Source organism: Protopterus annectens, chromosome 7.part0 (assembly GCF_019279795.1).
Source record: "Protopterus annectens isolate FY-2018-M chromosome 7.part0, PAN1.0, whole genome shotgun sequence".
NCBI lineage: Eukaryota > Metazoa > Chordata > Ceratodontiformes > Protopteridae > Protopterus > Protopterus annectens.
This window is the reverse complement of record NC_056739.1, coordinates 856618660-856642596: the sequence shown is the minus strand read 5'-3', so window position 1 is coordinate 856642596 and position 23937 is coordinate 856618660. Positions and strand designations below refer to the sequence as shown.

The 23937-nt window shown below is 40.6% G+C and overlaps 1 protein-coding gene across 1 annotated transcript in view; it reads left to right on the top strand.

Moving 5' to 3' along the window:
* The first annotated feature begins 3439 nt into the window (after positions 1–3439).
* The window catches only part of OGN (osteoglycin), a 259419-nt gene continuing 238921 nt past the window's right edge, over positions 3440–23937 (top strand). Inside the window, exon 1 of the mRNA XM_044077407.1 lies at positions 3440–3741. Coding sequence (XP_043933342.1) covers positions 3580–3741 — 162 coding nt within the window. The 5' untranslated portion in view covers positions 3440–3579. The remainder of the gene's footprint in view (positions 3742–23937) is intronic.

Sequence of the window (23937 nt, the reverse complement as noted above, 5' to 3'; positions counted from 1 at the left end):
GTCTAAGTGTCCGTCGGTTGAAGGAAACACAGGCTAGACAAGCTGATACGTCGTGGTCTGGGCCTAAACAAGGAAGGCAGTAAGAGTGGAAATCCTTATGAGGTATTTGTTTCCCACAAGTTAAACAATTATTTACTCTGTCTGACATCGGCTGAGGCAAGAAAGAGTCCCCAACGGGGTACTTAGCTTTTTAGAAGTCTTTGGTAGTAGAAATCTCTGGATCTGACCGACCGGCACTTGCGAACAGCTTCTGCTTCGGGCACCTCGCGGCAAGAAAGACTGAGGAAAATGGTGTCGGCTGATGCCTTTATACCCAATAAACAGCAGCTATGACGTCGGGTGAAGTGCGACATCAGCCAAGGCCAGACCCAGACTTTGGAATCCGGCCGACCGAAGGGCTGCCTGAGGCAGGACAACCCATATGTTAGGACTGCAGATGCATCCTTGAAGGACATCCTTGTATATACTATAAAGAGGCAGGAAAGGGTCAAGTCTCTTGTCAAATATCCATACAGAAACCCTCTTCCATTTACTTTTTTAGATTTTTCTGAGTGAATGATTTCTGTGAGGCTGTTAAAATATGAACCACTGCAATAGATGAGAAGAAGGAATTATTGTCCATCAATGGAACTGAAGAAATCAAGAATTTAGCTTGAGGAACCTGATGTCTGGGTGAAACAGAAGATTCAAATTGGGATCCAGGACCCATGGAGGTTGTAGAAGATGAGGCTATAGGAAAAGGAACTAAATCTGTCCAGGCCAGGAAGAAGCAATGAGAATTACCATTGCCTTGCAGCTGGAGGCATTCTGTAGGAAGTCAGTCATCAGTGGAACATGACGGAAGGTATACAGAAGACCAGGCGGCCAACTATGGACCAGAGTGTCCTATACTAACACCCTGTTGAGGGATGAGGGTGAAGTAGCTGCTGCACTTCATGTTGTAGGAAGAAGTGAAGAGGCTGCAGCAATGCTGGCCCCCAGAAACTGAAATTTTTTCCATTGTCATTGTGTTGTAGTGGCACCACTGGTGAGGCATGAAAATGCAGCGACTCAGCTTGTCCTCTAAAATATTAGTTCATGCTGGTATGTGCATTGTTATGATAAAGCATTGTGAAGGCACTGCCCACTGCCAAACCCTCAGGTCTTCTGAACATAGTCAGTATGAAAGGCCCTCTGACCCCTGTTGATGTACAAAACTACATAATAGTTTTCTTGTTGGATGGAAATCACACCTTGAGGGAGGGAGTCCTGAAAGTGCCTGCAACACTAGGAGAACTGACCTCATCTCCAGAACGTTGATGTGAAGAAGGGCCTCCTGACCCATCCCTGGTCACCATGGCCATAGAAAGGGTAAGAACAATTGGGCATCGTAGCAAAACTGTGAGGGGTTATCTAGCAAGAGGTGTCAACCGCATAGGGAGGAAAACATAAATGGGCGGATGAATGAGTCAGCACTGACCATTACAAGGAAAGGGTGCATTGCAGACCCTTAATAAAAAATCTTCCATTATGAACTAAGGTTATTGAAGCTGCAATGAACATAAGTAGACAGAGGAGAAGAGATGCTAGTGGATTGGGAAAACTGAGTACTTCATGAGCCTGTAAGCAAAGATATGTCAGCCTTGATCGGGTCTAGATGGCAACCTATGAAGCCCATGGATTTAATAGATTTAATAAGGTTAATTTTTCATAGTTTCCAGAAACACCAACAGATCAACAACATTTCAGCAAAAATCTCTTGCCTGAATTAGATACTTTTGATTTTGGTGCAGTAAAATGTAGGACTCACCACGGAAATGAAAGGCCAACAAGCCAAAATGTCAAAAAAAAGTTTTTATTCACAAAATTAGGTAAGCGCTTTCGCGTATATAAAATACTTTTGATTTTGGAGTGAGGAGCCAATCATTCAAATACCGAAGCACTTAGAACCCCTACAGCCTGAGATGGGTTGCCAATATTGCCATGTATTTGATTAACACCTGGGAGGGTGTGGTGAGTCCAAATGGCAGAGCTCAGAACTGATAATGACTGGTTCCCAGATGGAAACAGGTGCACCTGCTGGTCTGCGGAACGACCTTTACATGATAGCAGGTATTCTGAATACAACCAAACCCATTCCCCAGGAGAGGAAGAATAAACTGCACCATGAATATCTGGAACATGGTCTTCTTTACAAATGTGTTTAGCATGCTGCTGATCCAAAATGGGTCTGAGATCCTTGTTCTTCTTTGAAATTAAAAGGAATTTTTAGTAGACTCTGGATCCTTTGTAGTCTGGTGGGACTTCCTGGATGACTTTTTCTAAAAGCATGGAAATTTATTGCAATGTAGCTTTTTTTTATCATGGTGGAATGTCTGCAAGGGTCTTGGTTTGGACTAAAAAGTAATTATATAGCCTCTGGATATTATTCTTTTCACCCATGAATCGTGTGTGACGGCCATTCAGTTTTCCATTAGAAATCACATGGTGACATTAGTAATAAATAACATCTTGGCTAGTGGTGATTTAATGGACTTCCTTGTCTCACTGTTGCCTGGTGCCTGATAAGGGAGATTATCAGTTCACTAGCTAGTTCCCTCTGAAACCTGGTGATGTCAGAAATACAGTTCAAGGCATTACAGGAAAATATCCCTGAACATAAGCATCCCAAATCAATCCACCACTATTGATTTTCTGTTGGGTGCACGGACCTCTTCTCATATGGCTCTCCTTCTTGGTGGCTGCCGCAAACAAACTACACTAATTTACAAATGCATACCAGATAGCACTTCAGTCTGCAAGGCAAAGCTGCTTTACCTGGTGCTGCAAAGACATGACAATGCTTCTTATTTCTCTAAATATTTATTGAGGGCAGCATGCCCTGAAAGTTTATTTACTGAACTACAAGAACATGCTAGATGAAATCTAAGGCATTATTTGATTTTGAGTACAGACATACTTAATTTGCAAATTAAATATGAATCAGAGGTAGGTGTGTGCGTGCGGTGATATGGAAGATTAATGAAAAGATTGAGCATGGTTAAGACAATGCACAGCTAATCCAGCCAGATGTACATGCTTAAAGCAGTCTTAAAAGCTGTGTTTAATACTTTGCACATGCTGTATATCAAGACAAATTAGATTTTCGGGGGGTTGTGTGTTTAACTATGTCCCTTCTTTTGGGGCTCTGAAAAACTCACATTCAACTGCTTCCAGAGAAGCTTCAGAAACAAGCATACCTTTGCTGTTTTAAAATGCTTTGTAAAGGGAGACTTTAAAGAGAAGTATTAATAAATTACATCAAAACGTTTCAGCAAGGTAATTATTTCAGCTGTCACTGCCAGATGTTTAGTTTTTTGTTCTCCCTTAATCTCTGAAAACAGTGTGCAGTGATCTTACAAACACTTGTTCACATGTAAAAGAATTTATAGGGTTAAAACTTGTTCCATGACCCTCACTCTTCAGAAACTCCTGGCAGCTATTCATGTGGGCTTTAAAAAACGTTTGAAAGATTCCAATTTTATTTTCAGGCACCAAGAAAATATTCTACCATACTCGGCACTCCCATTCTATAAGCCAGACCTTTACTTCGCGGTGAAAATGAAGGCTTTGTATCCTATATTTTTTTTATTTATGTTTGCGGCATGGGTGGGTTCGGAACAACTTAAAGAAGAAGAAGTATTCAAACTTTATGACGAGGCCTTTGGAGGAAAACCATTCGCCAAGTTTGAAGATAATACCCGGGAAACCGAAAATACTAAGGTACTTTACAGCATACACACATCCAAACCATTTATAGCAATGATTTATATCTCAGAAGAGAGCAAGATAGCATTTAAGAAACAATGACAGCTGTTAAAGTTTAAAATCTATTTTTAAACCAATATTTAATATCATGGTTTATACAAGTAATGTATAACTATTAGTATATGGAACAGTAAACATGAAATGTTAAAGGCATTATTTACAACATTCATTTTTTTTCTTTTTTTTTTTTTTCTGATGACCCTAAAGAGACAGTGAATGTAAAAAAGAATTTTCAGCTGCAGGATGAAGAAAGCTAGCAACAGACTGCATTGTAACATACTTTTCTATGAGAAACAGAAAACCTTCTGACAGACAGAAACAGTTAAAAGTTGAGGAATGAGGAATACCTGTTAAAGTATTAAACTGTCATCTGGGCTACTGCAGAATACTATTTCTCAATGAAATCTCAATACCTGTTATTTCAAATAGAAAGATACACCTGAACTATGTTTTGGAGGGGGTGGGGATGAGGCACACTGACTACCCTTATATGCTTTGATTATTTGCATAAAAGCATGAATTTCTTCATTAAACAGTAACAAATGAACTGCTAAATATCAGCATTGAAATGCAATGGTACAGAAGGCTAACAAAGACAGAGCTACTATATAGAACAAAAACACAATTTCATCTTTACAGCTAAATAAATGCTTCACAGAACACAACAGTGAGGCAGGTGTTTTCGAATATCTGACTTCTGGCATGTATATTGTCATTTCCATAATATCGTTTCCTCTATACTGCATATGTATCACAGTGCACAAATCAGACAAGAAAATATTTGTTTTGATTTAAAAAGCACAATAAATATGCTAAATAAACTTCACAGATTTAGTAAGGTGGAGGTGAAACAACATAAAGGAAGTCTACTTTAGTAAGTATGTTTATCATTGCTTAATTACTTTTAACAAGTACGTGAAGAAGTGCTACTGTCTATATAAAACTCAAACTTGTTTGCTTATTACAGTATTTCAATCATGGAATAAGAATTCCATAAGTTTAAGTAAGCCAATGACTCAGCTGTAACATCTGCAACAAACTATTTAGCATATGCACTAGAGGGTAGCAAATTCCACATTCCATTGAACTTCAGGGAGTGATCACTGCATGCTTCGCCTACTGTTGTTAACATCTGTTACATGTTCATTATCATTTAAAACAGCAAACAATGACAGCATTCTGGAACTTTGATGAGGAACATAATTTATGACAAAAAATAACATATTGCATTTAGAGCCAAAAGACTTTTTGCTCAGAAGGTTCCCAGGCTGTAATGGGGCTGACTACAATATAAAACTGTGTCACCCTACCAGAAATGGAAGATTGTGTACCATGCAGATATATCCAAGCTGTTGAAATGTGGCATGTCCAGTGAAAGTGTCACCTCTGCCAGTTTCATTGTTGTTTTCACTACTTAGTTGTTTGGATACCTGAGCACTTGCGCGCGCGCGCACACACACACACACACACACACACACACACACACACACACACACACACCGAATTGTGTGTGTGTTGGGGGGGCACTCACACAAATGAGACAGCATCCCTGAGAATTAGACCGCACTTTCTTTAAAGTAGAGAGTTGGGAAGAGGGAGAGAAATGGGAGCATAGCAAAACAGACATCATATTTCATGTCCACATATCAAACATTGTTCACTACATAAACACTTTCTGCAACAAGATAAATTATGCGAGTCCACAAGTAGCTTTAAGATACTGCTCATGTTAACCAGTTTATCACTGAGATATCTGCATTTTTTCAAAAGGAACAGCCGGAGGGTATATGGATGTACAAAATATTAATTTCTGACAGAGATAATAAGTGTTCCAACTTCATGAAAATGTTCTGTATTAAACTTCATAGAACACTAATGGCACACTCAGAAGGTACACTGCTGAGTTCAGAGGATATGCTTTTTAGGTATTTATTTGTTAAAAATGCAAGTTTTCTACACTGGCAAAAGTTTTAGTGACTCAGCAAGCAGCACACCCATGCTTTTAATGCTTGGCAATTCAGTAGACTGTGGGCTCTGTCCTCTCATCAGATTCTTGAATTCTTTTTTTTTTCAGCATAAGGAGTTTACTTCTCTACTGAGATCTGCTCTTCAAATAATACCTAAAACCCAGGACAATCTTACCTGTGGTAATGGCAGCTTACTTGAAAGTAAACAAATTCAACACCACCTATCCAAAAGACCAGATGTTTATTTAAATATATGCAACTTGTTTGTACTTGATCACAAATATTAATGATTTACAATTTCTTACACATTTTCAGATAATACACATTTAACTTTGTTCTGGAAAATTTCTCCTGATTAGTAGGAAAACTAAATAATGTCCCCAGTGAACATAGGCCACGCCTTGCGGAAATATCAACAGCAACCGAAAGTAAATAGAATGAAATAAAATAAAACAAAATAGGAAAACTTACTCTGGCGCCTCATGTTCCAGCTGAGATAGCCCCAAAGATCGTGCACAGTACAAGCTGCTGACAAAGAGCTAATGCCCAGAGTACATAAAGTATACTGGTTGTGGATAAAACAAAACCAAGAAAAATTCATATGTTTTGTGCTCAGCAACTTCATGGGTCTGAGAGGAGTAAGAACAGGGACTACTATCACCACAGAATGGTGTTTTATTTATTAATTAACATAACTGCAAGCAAAGTATTCATCCGTCATAACAGCAAATAAAGACAGCCAACAGTGGTCAGACTACAGGGCGAAGTAAACAAAATAGTGATAAAAGAAACCATTTGGTTTACCAACAGTGTCAGAGGCATAAAAAGTACAGTTTTGTACCTACCGTAAATGTAGATGTTCGAGTGTTCACCCTGCTGCAGTCATCACACTTGGGTTATCCTGCCGTCAGGCGGTCCCCGCAGTCGGCCCGAATTCCAAAGTCTTGGTCCGGCGTCAGTTGCTGTTGCTTCTTCCCTGACGTCAGTGCACCACGGGTATATAAGAGGCATCCGACCCAGATGTCAGGTACCCCCAATAGGTAGGCAATATATATATATATATATATATATATATATATATATATATATATATATATACATACATACACACACACATGGTTATATAAAAATCAAACAAAACCCTTAGGCACAAGCAAATGCACCACAGAAGTAGTATAGGATAAAGTGGTAGAGATAAGTTCAGCTAGTTCAGAGGGGATGGAGGGAGGGAGGGTAACCTGGACTGCAGCAGGGTGAACACTCGAACATCTACATTTATGGTAGGTACAAAACTGTACTATGTTCATCGTGTTACCCTGCTGCAGTCATCACACTTGGGTTGAATCCCACAGCTAAGGATGGGAGGTGGAGTCAAACGGTTAGAAGAAGCTAGTAGGCCCTGCAAAACTGCAGTGGCGAAACCATCTCTAGTCTTAGAGTATAGAGGTAAGTGATAGTGTTTGGTGAAGGTGTGCACTGAACTCCAAGTAGCAGCTTCCAGAATATCCTTGGTTGGCACTCCCCTGAGAAAGGCTGCTGATGTAGCTGTAGCCCTGGTGGAGTTTGACCTAATGTTAACAGGTACTGGTTTCCCATGATGTGTGTAGCAGAAACATATGCAATGCCCTATCCATTTTGAAATGGTCTGTTTTGAGATGGCTTTTCCTTGTGATCCTGTAGCATAGGCTACAAAAAGCTGGTCAGTTTTTCTGAAAGCCTTAGTTTTATCCAAGTAGTAACGTAATTGCCTGTGAATGTCCAAAGAGTGCAGGAGTCTTTCTCCTTTGTTCTGGGGATTTGGGAAGAAGGTGGGCAAGTGAATGGTTTGGTTTAGGGCCACACTGGATACCATCTTTGGCATAAAGGATGGATTAGTTCGTAGAGAGACTCTGTCTTGATGAAAAATGATGAAAGGTTCCACTGCCATTAGTGCCTGTAGCTCTGAGACTCTTCTAGCTGAGGTTATTGCTAGTAGTAGGGCAATTTTCCATGAAAGAAATTTTAAATCAGCTGAAAAAGCTGGTTCAAAGGGCGGCAGTGTAAGCTTTCCCAGAACAAAGTTGAGATCCCAAGTAGGTGTTGGAGCTCTCTTTGGCGGTCTTAAGTTCTTAGCCCATCTGAGGAACTGTCTTAGGAGTGGATGTGAAAATAAAGGAGGATCCGTGCTGTAATGAGCTGAAATTGCTGAGGCGTGGATCTTAATAGATGAAAAAGAAAGTTCTTTGGGTAACATCTCAGTTAAATACTGTAGAATCTGAGGGATGTTTGGATCAAGGGGGTTTAGGCCTTTAGCCTGGTTCCAGGCGCAAAATCTTTTCCATTTGTCTGAATACGTTTTCCTGGTGCTGGGCCTCCTGGCCTCCAGAATGACATCCATAACAGCTTTGGATAAAGGTGTTGGCTGGTTGTTTAGGTAATTTGCCATGCAGCCGGGTTTAAAGTCTTGAGCTGGCTGTGTAGAATCTGATGGTCTCGCTGGGTGGGCAGGTGAGGAATATGTGGCAAAATCCATGGTGGGCTGTGGGCCATGCTCCTTAAAATTGGGTACCAATGCTGGCGTGGCCAGTCTGGTGCAACGAGTATCATTTGTGGCCTCTCTAATCTGACTTTCAGCAGTACCTTTGCTAGAAGAGGCAGTGGAGGGAAGGCATACACTGTTAATGTTTTCCAACTGAATGAGAGGGCATCCACTTTCCAAGCTAGTGGATGGAAGTGCAAAATTTTTGAAGTTGGTGGTTATGGGGGCTTGCAAACAGATCTATGTCTGGGCGTCCCCATTTTTGAACTATCATTGCAAATACTTGTGGATCTAGTTTCCATTCATGTGGATCCATGATGTTTCTGCTTAGGCTGTCTGCCAATGTGTTTTTCTTTCCTGGCAGGAACTGTGCTTGTAATTGAACCTGGTAAGACAGTGCAGTGTTCGACAAGGTCATTGCTTGCCTGCATAGAGGGTAGGAATGTGTGCCCCCTTGCTTGTTTATGAACCACATAACTGTGGTATTGTCCGTCTTTATTAGTAGTTGTCCTGGGTGTAGAAGGTCCTTGAAAGCTGTTAGGGCATTCTGCACTGCTAGCATTTCTTTTTGATTGATATGCAGGTGTCTCTGATCTGTAGTCCATTTGCCCTGAATGCACTGCCCTGCCATGTGTGCTCCCCAAGCATAGTCCGAAGCATCTGTTGTCATAGTTTGCCTGGCTGTGGGTAAGATGAAAGGCTGACCCTTGTTGAGGTGACATGCCTGTGCCCACCATAGAAACTCCTGTTGAAGGCAGGGAATGAGTGGTATCATTGTTTCCAAGCTATGGCTGTGCTGAGTCCATACACTTTTCAGGTACCATTGTAATTTCCTCATATGCAGTTTTGCAAATGGTATTAGTAGTATGCAAGATGCCATGAATCCCAAGGCCTGCAGAATTTTTCTTGCAGGGAGTTGGGTCTTTGTTGCCATTATTCTGAAATATTGAAACAGCTGTTGTTGCTTGTCTGGCGTGAGATAAGCCATCTGGGCCGTTGTATTCAAGCTGGCACCCAGGAACATTATGTTTTGTGAGGGTACTAGTTTTGATTTCTTTTCGTTTACTGTGTACCCTTGGCAACTTAGAAGGTGTTTGACAAATGCCAGATGCTTTAAAAGAATGTCCTTGCTTTCTGCTTGAATAAGGCAGTCGTCCAGGTATGGGTATATTTGAATTCCTCTTTGTCTGCAGTATGCAATTACTGGTGCCAAGCATTTTGTGAAGACCCTGGGCACAGTAGATAAGCCAAAGGGCAGTGCAGAGAATTGATAATGCATTGAACCTGCAATGAAGCAGAGGTATCTTCTGCAATTTTGTCTGATAGGGACATGCAGGTATGCCTCCTTGAGGTCCAAAGTGACTAGCCAAGCATTCTTACCCAGCATGGGAAGAAGCTGCTGTAGTGTTAGCATCTTGAATTTTGGTACTTGCAGATAGGTGTTCAGAATTGAAAGATCCAGAATGGGTCTCCATGCTTTGTCCTTTCTTGGGACTAGGAAGAGTCTTGAGTAAAATCCTTGTCCTTGCTCCTGTACAGGTACCTGTTGAATGGCTCTCATGTTCATGAGAGCTGTAATTTGTTTTTGTGTCTCTGCCCATTGATTTGGTGGCAGGTTTGGCATTCCTTTGATCCTTGGTAAGGTATGAAAGTGGAATCTGTATCCTTGAGAGACAATGTTTAGAACCCATTTGTCTTTTGTGATGATGTACCAGTTGTCTGCAAAAAATGCTAGTTTTCCTCCCAAGGGAGTTGCCAGGAGAGATTTGCTTGGTAGTTTGAGGATAGAGTCATTGTGTTTGTCTTCTGCTAGCCTGGGGCCTGTCTTCTCCTCCTTTCTGGATAGCAGAACCCCATTGGCGAGGTTTGTAAGGGCCCTGTGTTTGGCCTGTGCCCCTTGGGCGTCTGTATTTGCCCCTCTGTGATCTGTCTGAAGCTGGAAAGGACCAGCTTTTTGTTGGCCAATTTCTGCTGAAACGAGGGGGTTGTACCTGCAAAGAATCCTTGACCGTTTGCATAGACTTTGCCTTATCCTCCATTTTCTTTAAAACCTCTTCTGCTTTGACACCAAATAATACATCCTGTTGTAAAGGTGCATCCAATAATTTTGCTTTAACATGGTCAGGGAGGGTTTGTTCTTTTAACCAAGCATGTCTACGTATGACAGAGCCAGTAACAGCTGCTCTTCAGGAAGCTTCCAATGAATCAAATCTGCATTGTAAAGTATGTTTGCCCACCTGTTCAGCTGCCTGCAACAGATCCTGCATTTCCTTGAATTCAGGCTGTTCTGAATGTGTGCTCATTTTTTGTTTTAACTGAGACATCAGGAATTGTTGATATTTCAACATGTGAAACTGGCAATTTAATGCTCTCATTGCCAGAGTTGCTGAGGTGTATATTTTCTTTCCCCATCTATCTAGGGCTCTGGAATCCCTTTCAGAGGGCACAGGATTTTTAGCCATAGAAGCAGGACCCTGGGAAATTGTTCCTGGGTCAGCTACAGGGCTTTTATAAAGGAATTTGTGTGAGTCAGGTACTCTGTAGTATCTGTCTGGTTTGGCTGGAGCAGGAGGTAGAGAGTCTGGATTTAAACTAGACTCCAAGTAAACATCATCCACAATATCTAAAACAGGAGGGATAGCAAGAGGTCTGTGCTGGGGTAGTAAAAGGAACTCTTGGAGCCTTTTCTTAGAATCTGAGTAATCCTGGCCTTCCCAGTGGAAATGTTCCCTCATGGTATGTAAAGTTTCCCCAAAGGAGTAGTCTTCAGGGGGAGATGCTGAGGGAATAGAATCTTCAGCATCAGAATCCTCATAAGGTGGAAAAGTGTAATCCTGCTCCTCAGAAGAATCTGAGGAGAGAGAAACCTGGTCAGAGGATGCATAATCCTCCTCTTGTCTTGGTCTTTTATCAGGAGGGGGATGGGAACCCCTGATAAGGGTAATCAAATCTTCAGCCATCTTAAACATATGTTTCTTAGGCATGGGGCCTTAAACTGTAGACCGATGTACAGTTTTCTTTGGTTTTAAAGGAGTTTTAAGTTTAGCATAAGATTTAATGGTGAATGTAGTCGGTCTGAAGACACCTTCTGCAACCGAAGGTGTTTCCGTTGCACCGGTGTCTAGTTCTGCTCCGGTGTCGGTAGATGGCTGCATTGGCCTTGTAGACTCCGCTTGGGAATCCGCAGCTGTCTGGGGTTCCAGTTCTGCGGTCGTCAGGGGCTGCGTAGGCGCCTCACTGAAAACCGGAGAACCGGCGACAGGCCCAACTGAGGCTTCGGTGTCTGGCTTATTCCTAGGCTGCCTGTCCTTATCCTTTCGTTTTTTATGAATGGTGGTTGTCGGCTGCTCCGACGGCATGATATAATTAAATTTCCTACCAAAGTAATGCTGTGCGAAGTCAAAACGGCGTTTGATAGTTCGTTTATTAAACCTAGCGCAAAACCGACAACCTGTGATGTCGCGGTCTGGGCCTAGGCAAGGAATACAATAGGAATGGAAGTCCTTATGAGGTATTTGCTTCCCACAAGAAATGCAATTATTAACTTTTTCTGACATTGGACTGAGGCAAGAAAATGTTCTCCAATGGGGTACTTAGCTTTAATGAAGACTTCGGACTGAAATTCAAATCGAAAATCTCAGGTGTCGGCCGACCGGCACTTGTGAACTGCTTCTGCTTCGGGCACCGCGCGGCAAGAAAGACTGAAGAAAATGGCATCGGATGCCTCTTATATACCCCTGGCGCACTGACGTCAGGGAAGAAGCAACTGCAACTGACGCCAGACCAAGACTTTGGAATTTGGGCCGACTGCGGGACCGCCTGACGGCAGGATAACCCAAGTGTGATGATTGCAGCAGGCACATTTCGTCTCCATTACTAAGGCTTTTTAATCTCCAAAAACAAGCTGGTTGACTGACTACTCTAAACTGCCTATATACATTCAGACATAAGTAGAAAGGGACTGAGATATATCAGTCTAAAACCTAATTAATAAATGATTAAATCAAGTCACACTTTTAACATATCTAGTGTGACAAATACAACAGGATGTTAAGTACACTTATTTATCTGACTTCCACATTACAGATGACAACAGATGAACCTTTCACTTGAAAACCTAAGCAAGCAAAACAGTGCTGTTACTGTAATGTGTTTTTTTCGGAAACAAGTAGTTGTTGTTTAGGACAAACATGGTATTTCAGGAACACAATTTGACAAATAGTACTTTAGATCCTTTATTTTCCCAGATGTTAAGAAGGTGTCTAGGCGCCGTGTTTCACATGCAATGGTAGGCATTGGGGAACATAAAACAGTTCCTTTAAGAATACTCAAGACTTTTTTTTTTTTTTTTTTTTTTTTTAACATCATCATTCTATTGTCACTTTTACCTCTGCAATAAGCAATCCACAGTACAACTATGTATTGTCTATAGTAACTGAATACTAAGTGTACATCAATACGTGTGTACAGCTTTAAGAAGCTTTCTGGGGGCTTGCACAAGTGTATAAATACAGAGCACGTGTGAGCCTGACTGCCATTTTGTAGTAAGCTGTCGAGATGTAGCAATGTATGTCTATGTAGTCTGTCAGTTTGTTTATATTTTGTACTGCTCCTATCCATCCTGATGTGTTTCTATGTAATAAAGCATATAAATGAACTATCCCACCTGGTCGTCATCTATGCTAGACAGAGATGAACAACACTAATCTTACTGCAGAATGTGAAAGTCTTAAAGCAGTAAGGTTCAGCATACTGTATTAGACATGCCACTGGCCAGTGAGGTAGGCTCTCTGGGTTACTGCAATGGCACATTACAAGTGTACTCTGAACCCAGAAAAATGACAGCTGCTCCCTTTCCTGTTCATGCAGTACTTATGCCACTTCCTAGCAAAGAGGGGCTTCACAGGAAAAAGTTATAACAAATAGCCATCCAAAACTTGGATACACAAAAGAACAAAATGAAGAAAGGGACTTCAGGAAGGAAAATGTTACAATTTGGCATTCTATCTCAGGTAGCTCATCCAAATTCTACTGTTTCATAATACAGAAAGTACAATGACATATCAGGATGACTGAGGGTGGATCATCAAAATGGGAGGAGGAGGCTTAACCTTTTTGTTAGGAAGTATAATAGTGCAGAAAGAACAGTTATCTGTGAGCCAAATAAGTTTGTTTTTATACCTGGATCAATACGAGTGTACAATAATCGCGATCAATGAAACAAGCAGCCTGTAAGGTCTGCTTGAGTGCTTTAACTAGATATTACATAGCTCCCTCTCCACTACCCACCTCATTCCTCTTCTACCTGTCCTGCACATTCATTAACCATTCTGCTCATTTACAGACATGATTTACCTCACACACTGCTTCAGGGACCAACCTTCATTCTTTATGAAACAGTATTTTCCTCAAGTGGCCCATGAATTATACCCCTTTAAGCTACCACCAGTGCCTAGGCAAGCAAGTCTTTTTTAACCAGCTTAAAACACAAATTGTTTTATCATTATATTCTCTTCGAGTTTGCTCTGTAGAACAAAGGGTGTTCTGTTCATGATTTCGTACTTCAAAGGGGTAGAGAGAGAACAGTAGTGCATTCATTTGTTTACCTCTATACAGTCTTAAAGCAAATGAAATGATGATTTATAGTGGAATATTTTCAAGTACTGCTGGGCAGAAAAATTCATATAGTGTTGCAGCTCTTAATTATATTCGGTTTTCATTTTTATACAACTTATTTCTTAATCAGTGGAAATAAAGTCAGTAAGTCATACTTTTCTTAATCCTCAATGTGAAATCATCTGTAAATGTGACACAAGGAAAATAATTAAGGCTGACAGCAATCGTGCAAATAAAACCTACCAAGGCAATGAAAGGAAAGGCCTAGTACTGGAAGACAGCCTTCAGAGACCCAAATATGTACACAGTAGAAGAAAAAAAAGGAAGAATTGAATAGGTAGGGCTAACTGGAATGGGAAAGGACCATTTTGTGGCAGTTTCACATTACAGCATGCTCACAAAAGGCAGTCCAGTGACACAAAAGAGGAAAACATGAGATCAGAAATGGACTCAGATTGCTGGTAAGATCAGCAAAGGGGGAGAGGGAGGTGACCAAATGAAATGTACAATGGTCATCTCCTAGCCTGGGAAATGAACGAGAAAGAGATTGCTGTCTTGGTTACCTTGATGGAGACCAGGGGTTTTGGAAGCCAGCAACAACTCAGGGGGAGTGATACAATGTCCGTTGACTGGTAGGTAGATATAAGCATCACACATGTTGACATCATTACAAGCTACTCGTCTTGCTGTAGGGATGTAGCCTGGCCACAGCTTCATGATACTACAACGGGTCTTCTATCTCCTTGCCTGCTTCTCTTTTGAGGTCCTCAATCTTTAGGATCTCATGAGTTACAACCTAACATCTTCCTTGGGAAGGGTGAGGGGCCTGCCTGGCCAAAAGATACATAAAGTATTGTCAGAGAGGAGCTGCAGAGTTAGCCAGTGACACCAGATGTAGAGATGTGGAGAAAAGCTAGAGGGGAGCAAAATGATAAAATATAGTCATATACTACTGCAGATGCTAAACAGTCTTCTAGCAATAGCCTTCTACTGCAGAATACATTCTAGGGATTTGACAAAGTGTGTGCATTTTGGACATATTTATGTACAAAAGACAATACAGCATATCTAATGAGGTAGACAATACAACTAAATTGCAGTTGCAATGTATTATAATAATGCATGTATTGTATACACATAATTAGAGTAAATGAAATACATATACCCCATACAACCACCTAGAAAGCAATTGTATTCAGTTTCCTGATTACAGCATACATCAGATATCCAACTGTGATGAAGTAAAATAAATGGTCACAGTAATGCTTTTCAACATGCTTCATTCAAATACATAGTAGCCTTACCAAGCCAGATCAATGACTAATTGTGATCAAATGGCAGCAAGGTCAGGGTCATCTGCAGACTACCTTCATTTCCACCAGTTACAACTCTGTGTACACCACATATGTTTTACTATAATCAAATGAGTGACATAATGGCAACTAATGTATTTCAACTCATTGCTCTCAGACACGTGGTACAACTTCCACAAGAGGATACAATACAAACACAGACTCACTTAGCCAACAGTGACAGCCACATTTGACTGTGCACACTGCATACCTCTGATTGCAAACAAATGAACCAATCAATATTTTACATAATAACCACAGCAAGCTTACTGCTATCAGAACATTATACAGTGCAACCCACTGCAACCCCTGTATGTGTGAACAAACATACATTTACACACAGGTGACAAGACATCAGAACAACTTTACTGACTGCATACAGCTCAGATGACAGACTGTGATCAAGAATGCAAAAAAATGACCACAGTAATCATTTTAGTTTGTTGCTGTAAAACCCACTGCACCCCTCACACACACGAAAAAGAAATAGAGTTGCACAGAGATAGTCATGCAGTGGGGATTAAATAATGTGCCCTTTTCCCCACTGTAGTGGGGCCTCGGAGTTAGTACATAAAATTAGCAGGAGATGTGAGGGACTGGGGAAGGGGCTTGCTCCACCTTCCCACTAAAATGCTGTCTCTTTTTCTTAGTTGGTTTTCAATATTTTAAAGTGTTGATCATATGGTCTTGACCATATGGATTTCAACAATTTAAAATTTTGACCAGGTAAAAGAGATTAGAAGGGACAATGCTATTCACTGTATCATTATGCCATCCTTAACCAACATAGAATGAGTAAATTGTGTGGTGCTTCATTACCTTCAAGTGACATCAGGGAATCTTCATTTTTTGGGTTGGCCATGCTTAGCAAAGGAGGAAGAAGGGGAAGAATTGTAAGGGCCCCTCCACAGGAGTAAAATGTGTTAAAGGAGGATATTAAGCAGGTCCAGAGTGGACTAGCTGAAGAAGCACTTACCCTCAAGGTGTGTATCCAGGGACTTTACTTCGTAAATGGTCTAATCCAGAGACTCTTTTAGTCATGACCCTGGACTGCATGCAACCACAATAATAATATACAATACAAAGAGAACAAATGACAATATCAGAGTACTGGATATTACATATGTAGAGAGATGAGAAAACATGAGCAATTCCTTAAGTTACAAATTCAGAGCAACATAGTAGATATTAAACAGGTTCACAGGTAAGTACTAGGCTATCAGTCTGCATATCATTGTAAGACTAGCAAAAAAAACTGCACTCTAAAGTTCCCTCCAGCCTCAAGGAGGGCAAGACAAAATAGCCCAATTAGCTAGGTTTAATCTGAAGGTGGCAAGAGAGCTAGTCTGTGTGACTTGTAGCAAAAGTCTGTCCCACAGGTAAGGGATATGTTGGGATATAAATCTATGACCAATGTGTCTTACTTATCCATTGATAAAGGTTTAGCTTCTTTATCTTGGTATTTGCAGTACCATTTATCTGAGAAAGTATAGGAGGTCAAAGAGGGCTGGATCCAAAAAAAAATAGAGGGTTGGGTCTTTCTTGCCTCGAAAGGATAGACACATCTTCATGGAGAAGTTTATAAGAGACAGAGTACAAAAAGGGAGCTGACACTGTCCTGCCTGCTAAACAGATTTTTGACACCACGCATCTTTTTTAGTTTTGACTCTCCAAGGTCTTTCAAGCTAAGTAATGCTGTATCTGCTTACCCTTGGAGCTTTTCTCTCCGGGCCTCCGCTGAAAATGGACATGCATCCAGTCGGACTATCCCGGTCAACAAATGTAAAATAAAATAAAAATAAATAAAAGTGAGATGTTTAGATAAATACATGACAAAAGTTGCATTATATTCAATAATGGATCTGATGATATGCAAGTAAAGGAGAATTAAGATGTCTTTGGATCTAGTGGATATTCCTTTGGTAATTATATGAGATGGATAAAAGTTTTTTTTCAAAATAGTGCAAAGATATGATAGTCAAACGATGAGGAATTATCAAAAAGTTACGAGATCCCTGATAACAGCATTTAACTAGGGTGTGTGGTGTGTGCTACCTGTATGGTATGTGAAAATGTTTTGTTTACTAAAATGAACAATGCTAGATATTTTCACATTTAATTTGAGACAACTGCCCTTGCACCAATTGTTAACAAGGTCTAACCCATGTTTGAGCAACTGTTAGTCAGGGGAAGATTGAACAACAACCAATTTACAGTCATTTGCAAAATTTGAATACCACAGGCCAACAACACTGGCCTGAAGGACTGAGAAATAATCATAGGTCAGGACTGTTGGCCTGAAGATCTGAGAAATAGATATCAAAGAGGAGAGGGTCTAACACTTAGCCCTGCGGTACATCACTAGTAACATTGATTTCAGAAGTGGTACTAGAGACTAATCAGATGTGTTCTGTCAGACTACTTAGCTATCCACCACACAACAGAAGAATTTGTATAAAGATATGCTGCGTGTGCTGCATAACTATAATTCACTGTCAAATGTCAACAGTGGAAAGCTAGGCATTTATATACTAGCAGTTTAAACATAATTATCCATTATATCTAAAATATTAGTTTAGCCGTTTATTTTAAAATTTCCTAGGTTTGCTTCATTTTTAAATTGCCAGTGGAAAAAGAATCCTTCTTGAGGAAGGAAACTTCAACCATACCATCCTTCGCAGCCAAATGCCTAAGCCTGATGTCCTAGTGAAAGTACTGGCACAATCACCATTACAGCAAGCAATGCCACATCAGTATCCTACAATGGAAGATGAAGAGATGGTCCTCTTTAAGCCCATACACAAGCAGGTCCTCACCTTTACTATACATTTCTTAACCCAATGGTAGATGAAGGCAAGAGAAGGTAAAGGCAAGTGATCACAAGAAGGTAAAGGCAAGTGATCTTGCCCTGGAGGGCACACTGTTTACAAGTATGAGAAGGTAAGCCAAGGAGGCACTAAGCAAGGTACTTGTAGCAATAAGGTGATATTAATCTTTTCAGGAGGTGAGCATAAATCCAGGCACAGTAAAGAAAACACCAGGGATGACTAAAGTAATGGAAGTAGGAAAAGAGGTGCAAAAGGGTATGATCGGGCCACATACTTAGTTCCACATCAATGCCATTTATCTGGAAGCAAGAACAACAGTAGAAACACCCAAGAGAACAAAATGTATGACTCAAGAATGACTAGACCTGAGATACAGAGTGGCTTTTTAAGTGGTCTTACCAGTGTCTTCAGCCATCAAAGAAAAGAAGCCTAAGGCTGACAATTACAACATATGACTGCAGCACTGAATGGGAATGGGCAAGTGAGCAAAGACCCAGGCAAGTAAGGATCTCTGTGTTGAAGGCAGGCAGTACCTCAATATGAGAGACATTCATTCGTTCTCAGATTTCCTGATTAAGCCAATTAGGGGTCAGAGGGACTTGAACCCTATCCCACCACTGAGTGAGCATGAAGAAAGTACAACTGTGTAAGTATACTTAACATAACAGTAAATGATTCAATGATCACTGTTGCACTGACCAGTTATATACCTTGCCAAGGAAATAATGGCTGACCAGCTTCCAAAGCTTCAGATTTGAGCTCAAATCCTTTAGAGCTTTCAGACCAAGACAGAGTCCTGAAAGGACAATGTTAAGAACAACAAAAAATACATGTCCACACCCTGGCATAAACAACACACCAAAAAACATGTGGGATGGGGGAGGGTGAGCAGCTACTGCAGCAGTGATCATTCAAACATCTACTATTATGGTAAGCTAACTTGTACAACTATACTATGCTCATCATATTGATCGCTGCAGATTGCCCTAGCCTATTGCACTTGGGAGGTGAAAGGAGGAGTGTCCAAGAGTCTCCAGAAAATGGTCCTAGCAAATGATCTGGACCTAGAGAAGGAATCAAACTTTAATGCCTTGTAAATATATGCATAGAGGATTAGGTTGCTGCTTTTAGAATACTTCTAGAATGCAACCTATCCAAAAAGCCATAAATAAATCCAAGGTCCTGGTAGAGTGGGCCTTGACCTTGCCAGGAATGATTTTGTTGTGGTGAGTATAACAAAAGATAATAGCCTCAAACAACTACTTGGGAACAGGCTGTTTAAACACAAGTTGTCCCTTCTTTGTACCTCCACAAAAAAATGAACAGCTGCTCTGAAGATCTGAAAAATTTAGTTCCGTTAAGAAAGTACCTGAGTTGTCCGTGGACATCCAAAGTATGGGGTATCCTTTCTCCCACATTTTTATGTCCTGAAAAGAAAATGAGCAGATAAATAGTTTGGCTTCAAGTAAACTTGGATACCACTTTAGGCATAAAAGGATTAGTTCCCAAAGAAACCTTGTCTCTGTGGAAAACAAAATCAAGTTGACTCCGCATAAGAGACTGCAACTCAGATGCTCTTCTTTCAGAAGTCAGAGCAATCAGTAAAACAGTTTTCCATGTTAAGAACCTCAAGTCAGCCTGATGACCAGGTTCAAATGGAGCAAGTCTTAGCTTCTCTAACACAAAGTTAATATCCCAATGAGGGGCCATCGATTTTCTTGGAGGCCTCCTATGCAAAACCCCCTTTCAATGGATTGAAAGAGGAGGATCCACAGGCTGAAATGACCAATAAATGAATCTTGATGGAGGATTAATGAAAAGCCATAAAGATAGTAACTCCCATGAATATTGTAAAACCAGAGAAGAACTAGCCCTGAATGAGTGCTGGTTATGTTTCTGGCACCAACTAGAAAACCTTTTCTATTTGCCAATATATGATTTTCAAGTAGCAGGCTTTCTTGCCTTCATAAGTACCTGCTGCATTTCCTCAGTAAACAGGTGCCTAAAAGGAATTAAGACCTTATCATCCAGGCAGTCGGTTGAAGATGACTGGAGTCAGGTGCATCAAATACTCCTGACCGTGTGTGAGTAGATTCATTCTGTGAGGAAGCTTGTGGCAATAGCCATTTCCAAAAGAAGGGAGAACAAGAGTTACCTAGGCCAGAATGGAGTCACCACAATGACCTTGCATTTTTTTTTCTGAATTTTCTGAAGTATCAAGGATAACAGTGGAAAGGGTGGAAAAGAATAGATGAACATTCCTGTCGACGAAAAGAAAAGAAAAGAAAAAAAGGCATCTGACTTCAAGGCCTTTTTGCATGGAGTCCTGGAGCAATATCTTGCCAGCTGACTGTTCAGAGAGGAGGTAAATAGGTCAGCTTGAGAAACATCATGCAGATGGATCAAATCTTGGAAGACCCCCGATCTAGTTTCCATTCGTGAGAATCTGCTCTGGTCCTTCGCAGCATTTCTGGCACACAATTTTGCTCTGATGGAATACAGGATACCTGTAGAGTGATACTGTGCTGTGAAGCTATATCCCAAGGTAACACGGCTAGTATGCAAGGGGGGTATGACCTGGATCCCTCCGTTTATTGATGTACCACATGATTGTGGTATCGTCTGTAAGAAATTGAAGAGATCTGGGGGACCAAAGATGATTCAGAGAGTTGACTGTTTTGATCAGGACAGCATCTCTTTCATATTTATGTGCTTGACTCTGTCCTTGGTGTCCCATACATCTTGCACATTCATCCCTCCAGAAACTGCTCCCTAGGCAAAGTCCGAGGCATTTGTAGTGAACGACTGCTTTGGAACAGGTAGTGAGAAGGGGAGACATAGATTAAGGAATATTTACTGTCACCACAAAGTGATTTCTCTTCTTTCAAACTTCAACATTGGGATTTGAAAAAAGAAAGGGTGTTGGTGCTGAGATCAGAGAGACTTCCAATACCATTGTATCTCTCTCATGTGAAGTTTTGCCAGGGCTATCAAAAAATCATAGATACCATGAAACACAAAATCCTGAGGTATTCCCTCGTAGTGACAAAAGTCCAGATAGAAAGCCTTAGAAATAGATCTAAGTATAGATCCATTTGTATCCAGTGGAAGAAAAGCTCTTAGAACTGATATAGCTAACTCACACTACAGGAGCACAATCCTGTGTGGAGTCAAAAAAAGACTTAATGTTCTCTTGGAATCCCAGGTTCTGTAAGCGATCTCTCAACCAAGTGAGAATTCCTGAAACTTTGAAAAAGGGCCAGCAAAGAGAAGCAAGTCACCTAAATTTGGAAATATTTGGATACCGTGTAGCCTACAATGAGCTGTATCTGGAGCAAGACATTTTGCGATCAATCTTGGCAAGAAATGCCTGAAGTCTGGATGAATACAGATGTTATGGCAATATCTTTTAACTCCAGTGTTACCAGGAAAATTGAATGAGGAAGTACAGGTAACAGGCTGTGAAGTGACAGCATTTTGAACTTGGGCACCATCACAATCAGGTTTAGGGAAGAGATTCAGAACCAGTCTCCAAGCATTTTCTTTCTCTGTCACTAAAAACATCCTTGAATAAAAATCTTTCCCAGCGCTGGAAGGAGGAATTGGTTCTATCACACCCTGGAACAGGGGGGAAATAAAGTCTGGTCTGGTGGATAAGGAATTACTCCCTGAAAAGGAGGGATTTCATCCCACTGCCACATGTAACCTTGAAGAATAATCTTCAGAATCTGTCTGAAACTATCACTTGCCAAAGAGAAAAGTGGATATTCAGACTTTCTGGAAGGAAAAGGGGGATGCCAGGGAAGAAAGGGACCCTTAAATAGCCATTCTGACTTGTTGGACTGTCCTTGGTTTGGGGGAGTCCTGAATTCATTATGGACCCCCCCCCCCCTTGCCATTTCTTCTTAAATATCTGTTTACATGCATTTTGTTGTGACTGCTTACTTTGTTTTTTACCTAAACTGGATAAGAAACTAGAATATCCCTTAGAAAAATTGGAAAAGGAGAGATGAGAAATCTTAAAAAGAATCCTAGTATCAACTTACCACTTTCATCAATCTGACCACTTCTGCAACAGAAGAATGAAAAAACTAAATTTCTATCTAAAGAAGAATTTCAAATCTCATTTTTCACACCATCAGAAAAGTTCTAAGAATGCAGTCAGGTAAACCTTCTCAAAACAATACCAGTGCCCATAGTCCTGGAAGAAGTATCAACATCCGTATTCATCCAGTGTTCCTACACACACTGTAAACAATGAGTAGTGACTTTTTTCCAATACTTAGCAATAAACTTTCCAACCTTGTCCGAGAAAATGGGACTGGAATTAACCAAATGTTTAGCAGCAACACTATTAACTAAAGTTATAGGTGCTGGGTCAGGTTTTTGAAGAATCTATAAAAACTTAAAAGACTGAAGAATTTTTTTTACATTCCATCTTTTGATGGTCAGAAAAATTACAGGCAGTGACACACACATCCTAATGGAAACGAGGGAATGGGTGATGATTCTGGAAATTCCTTCTGCACAGCTAAGGGAGTAAGAAACCTCAGTGCTCTTCTACTGAAAACACCGGCACATTCTGGAAATAATCTCAGAGAAAGAGAAACCCCCAAAGGGAGAATCAAAACACTGAGTCCTCCTTTGACTCTCAATCAGAAAACGGAGAAAACCCTGTATCTGTTCCTTCATCCTCCTGTCCAGATTCAAAGTGTTGGAGCTCTTCAGAAAAAGAAGTATGCTTCTTTCCTTTACCAGAAACCACCTTATAGGAAGGATCAATAGCCTGAATTAAACCTCAAGCCAGACCTAGTAGACTACTCCTGTCTTAGGAAATTTGAAGAAGAGAAAATACAAGTTTAGTTTTCTGTTTCTTTTTGACAGGAGAAGTCTGGCAAAAGTATTATTAATGGCAGTGGCAGCTCCCACAGGAAAGGGCACAACATTCTGACTAAACAGGGAAGGCTTCTCTGTTTAGTCTCCTAGTACCGACAAGAGTGACTTCCCCTATCCCACTGAGGAGACCCCAGCAGCCATAGATGATGATGCTAATCTTCTGTCCATAGTGGCTGTACACCAGAGGGATCAAGGGTAAAAGATGAGTGGTCTGAGGAAAAGTGCTAGCCTGCTGTGGTGGCAAAGGCTTTTAGCATAACAATTTTCTTTTTGTGGATGGAAGAAGGACTGACCGTGGGACCAAAAGTTTGCTCCACGGTCACGCCAAAAATGAAGCCTCTTTCCAGGGAAAAACAAACAGCAGAAGCCGATAAAAATTTAAAGTCTTAAAACACACTTTAAACACTGCCTGCCCCAAAAAGTAAAATAAAAATAATTTCTCCACAGAAAAAAAAAATAGTTTTTCAATTACTTCAAACAACTTTTAAAACTGACAGGAAAAAAAAGTGTGCTCCCACTTAAAAGTACAGTTAAGTGTGAGGACAGTCTTAAAATACAAACTCGTAGCTTAAAAATAAACTTTACTAAACAGGAAAGTACAATTAAACAACAATTATTTAATGTGGAACATTTTCCCCAAAAGAGCATATCTACCCAACAATTTAACAGCAAAAGCTTACAGTTGATCCTCAAAAGGCAGCAGAGGAGTGCTTTCTTCAAGGCAGAAAATCTCTGAAGGGTTTGGTGCCCAAATCTGTGTTTCTAGTCACCTTAGCTTGAGCTGACTAATGATATGAGCACGTGGAAGTATGCAGGATAGAACCCATATAAGCTAAGGCTGCTGTAGTTGTAATCAATACAATGAACATCATGACGTTCAAAAATTCTCCCAGCTCAAGTCACAACAAACACAAAGAGCATAAATTTAAAGTTTGCTAAAACTGCTCGCTCAAAAGCTTGTGTCAGTTTGAAAC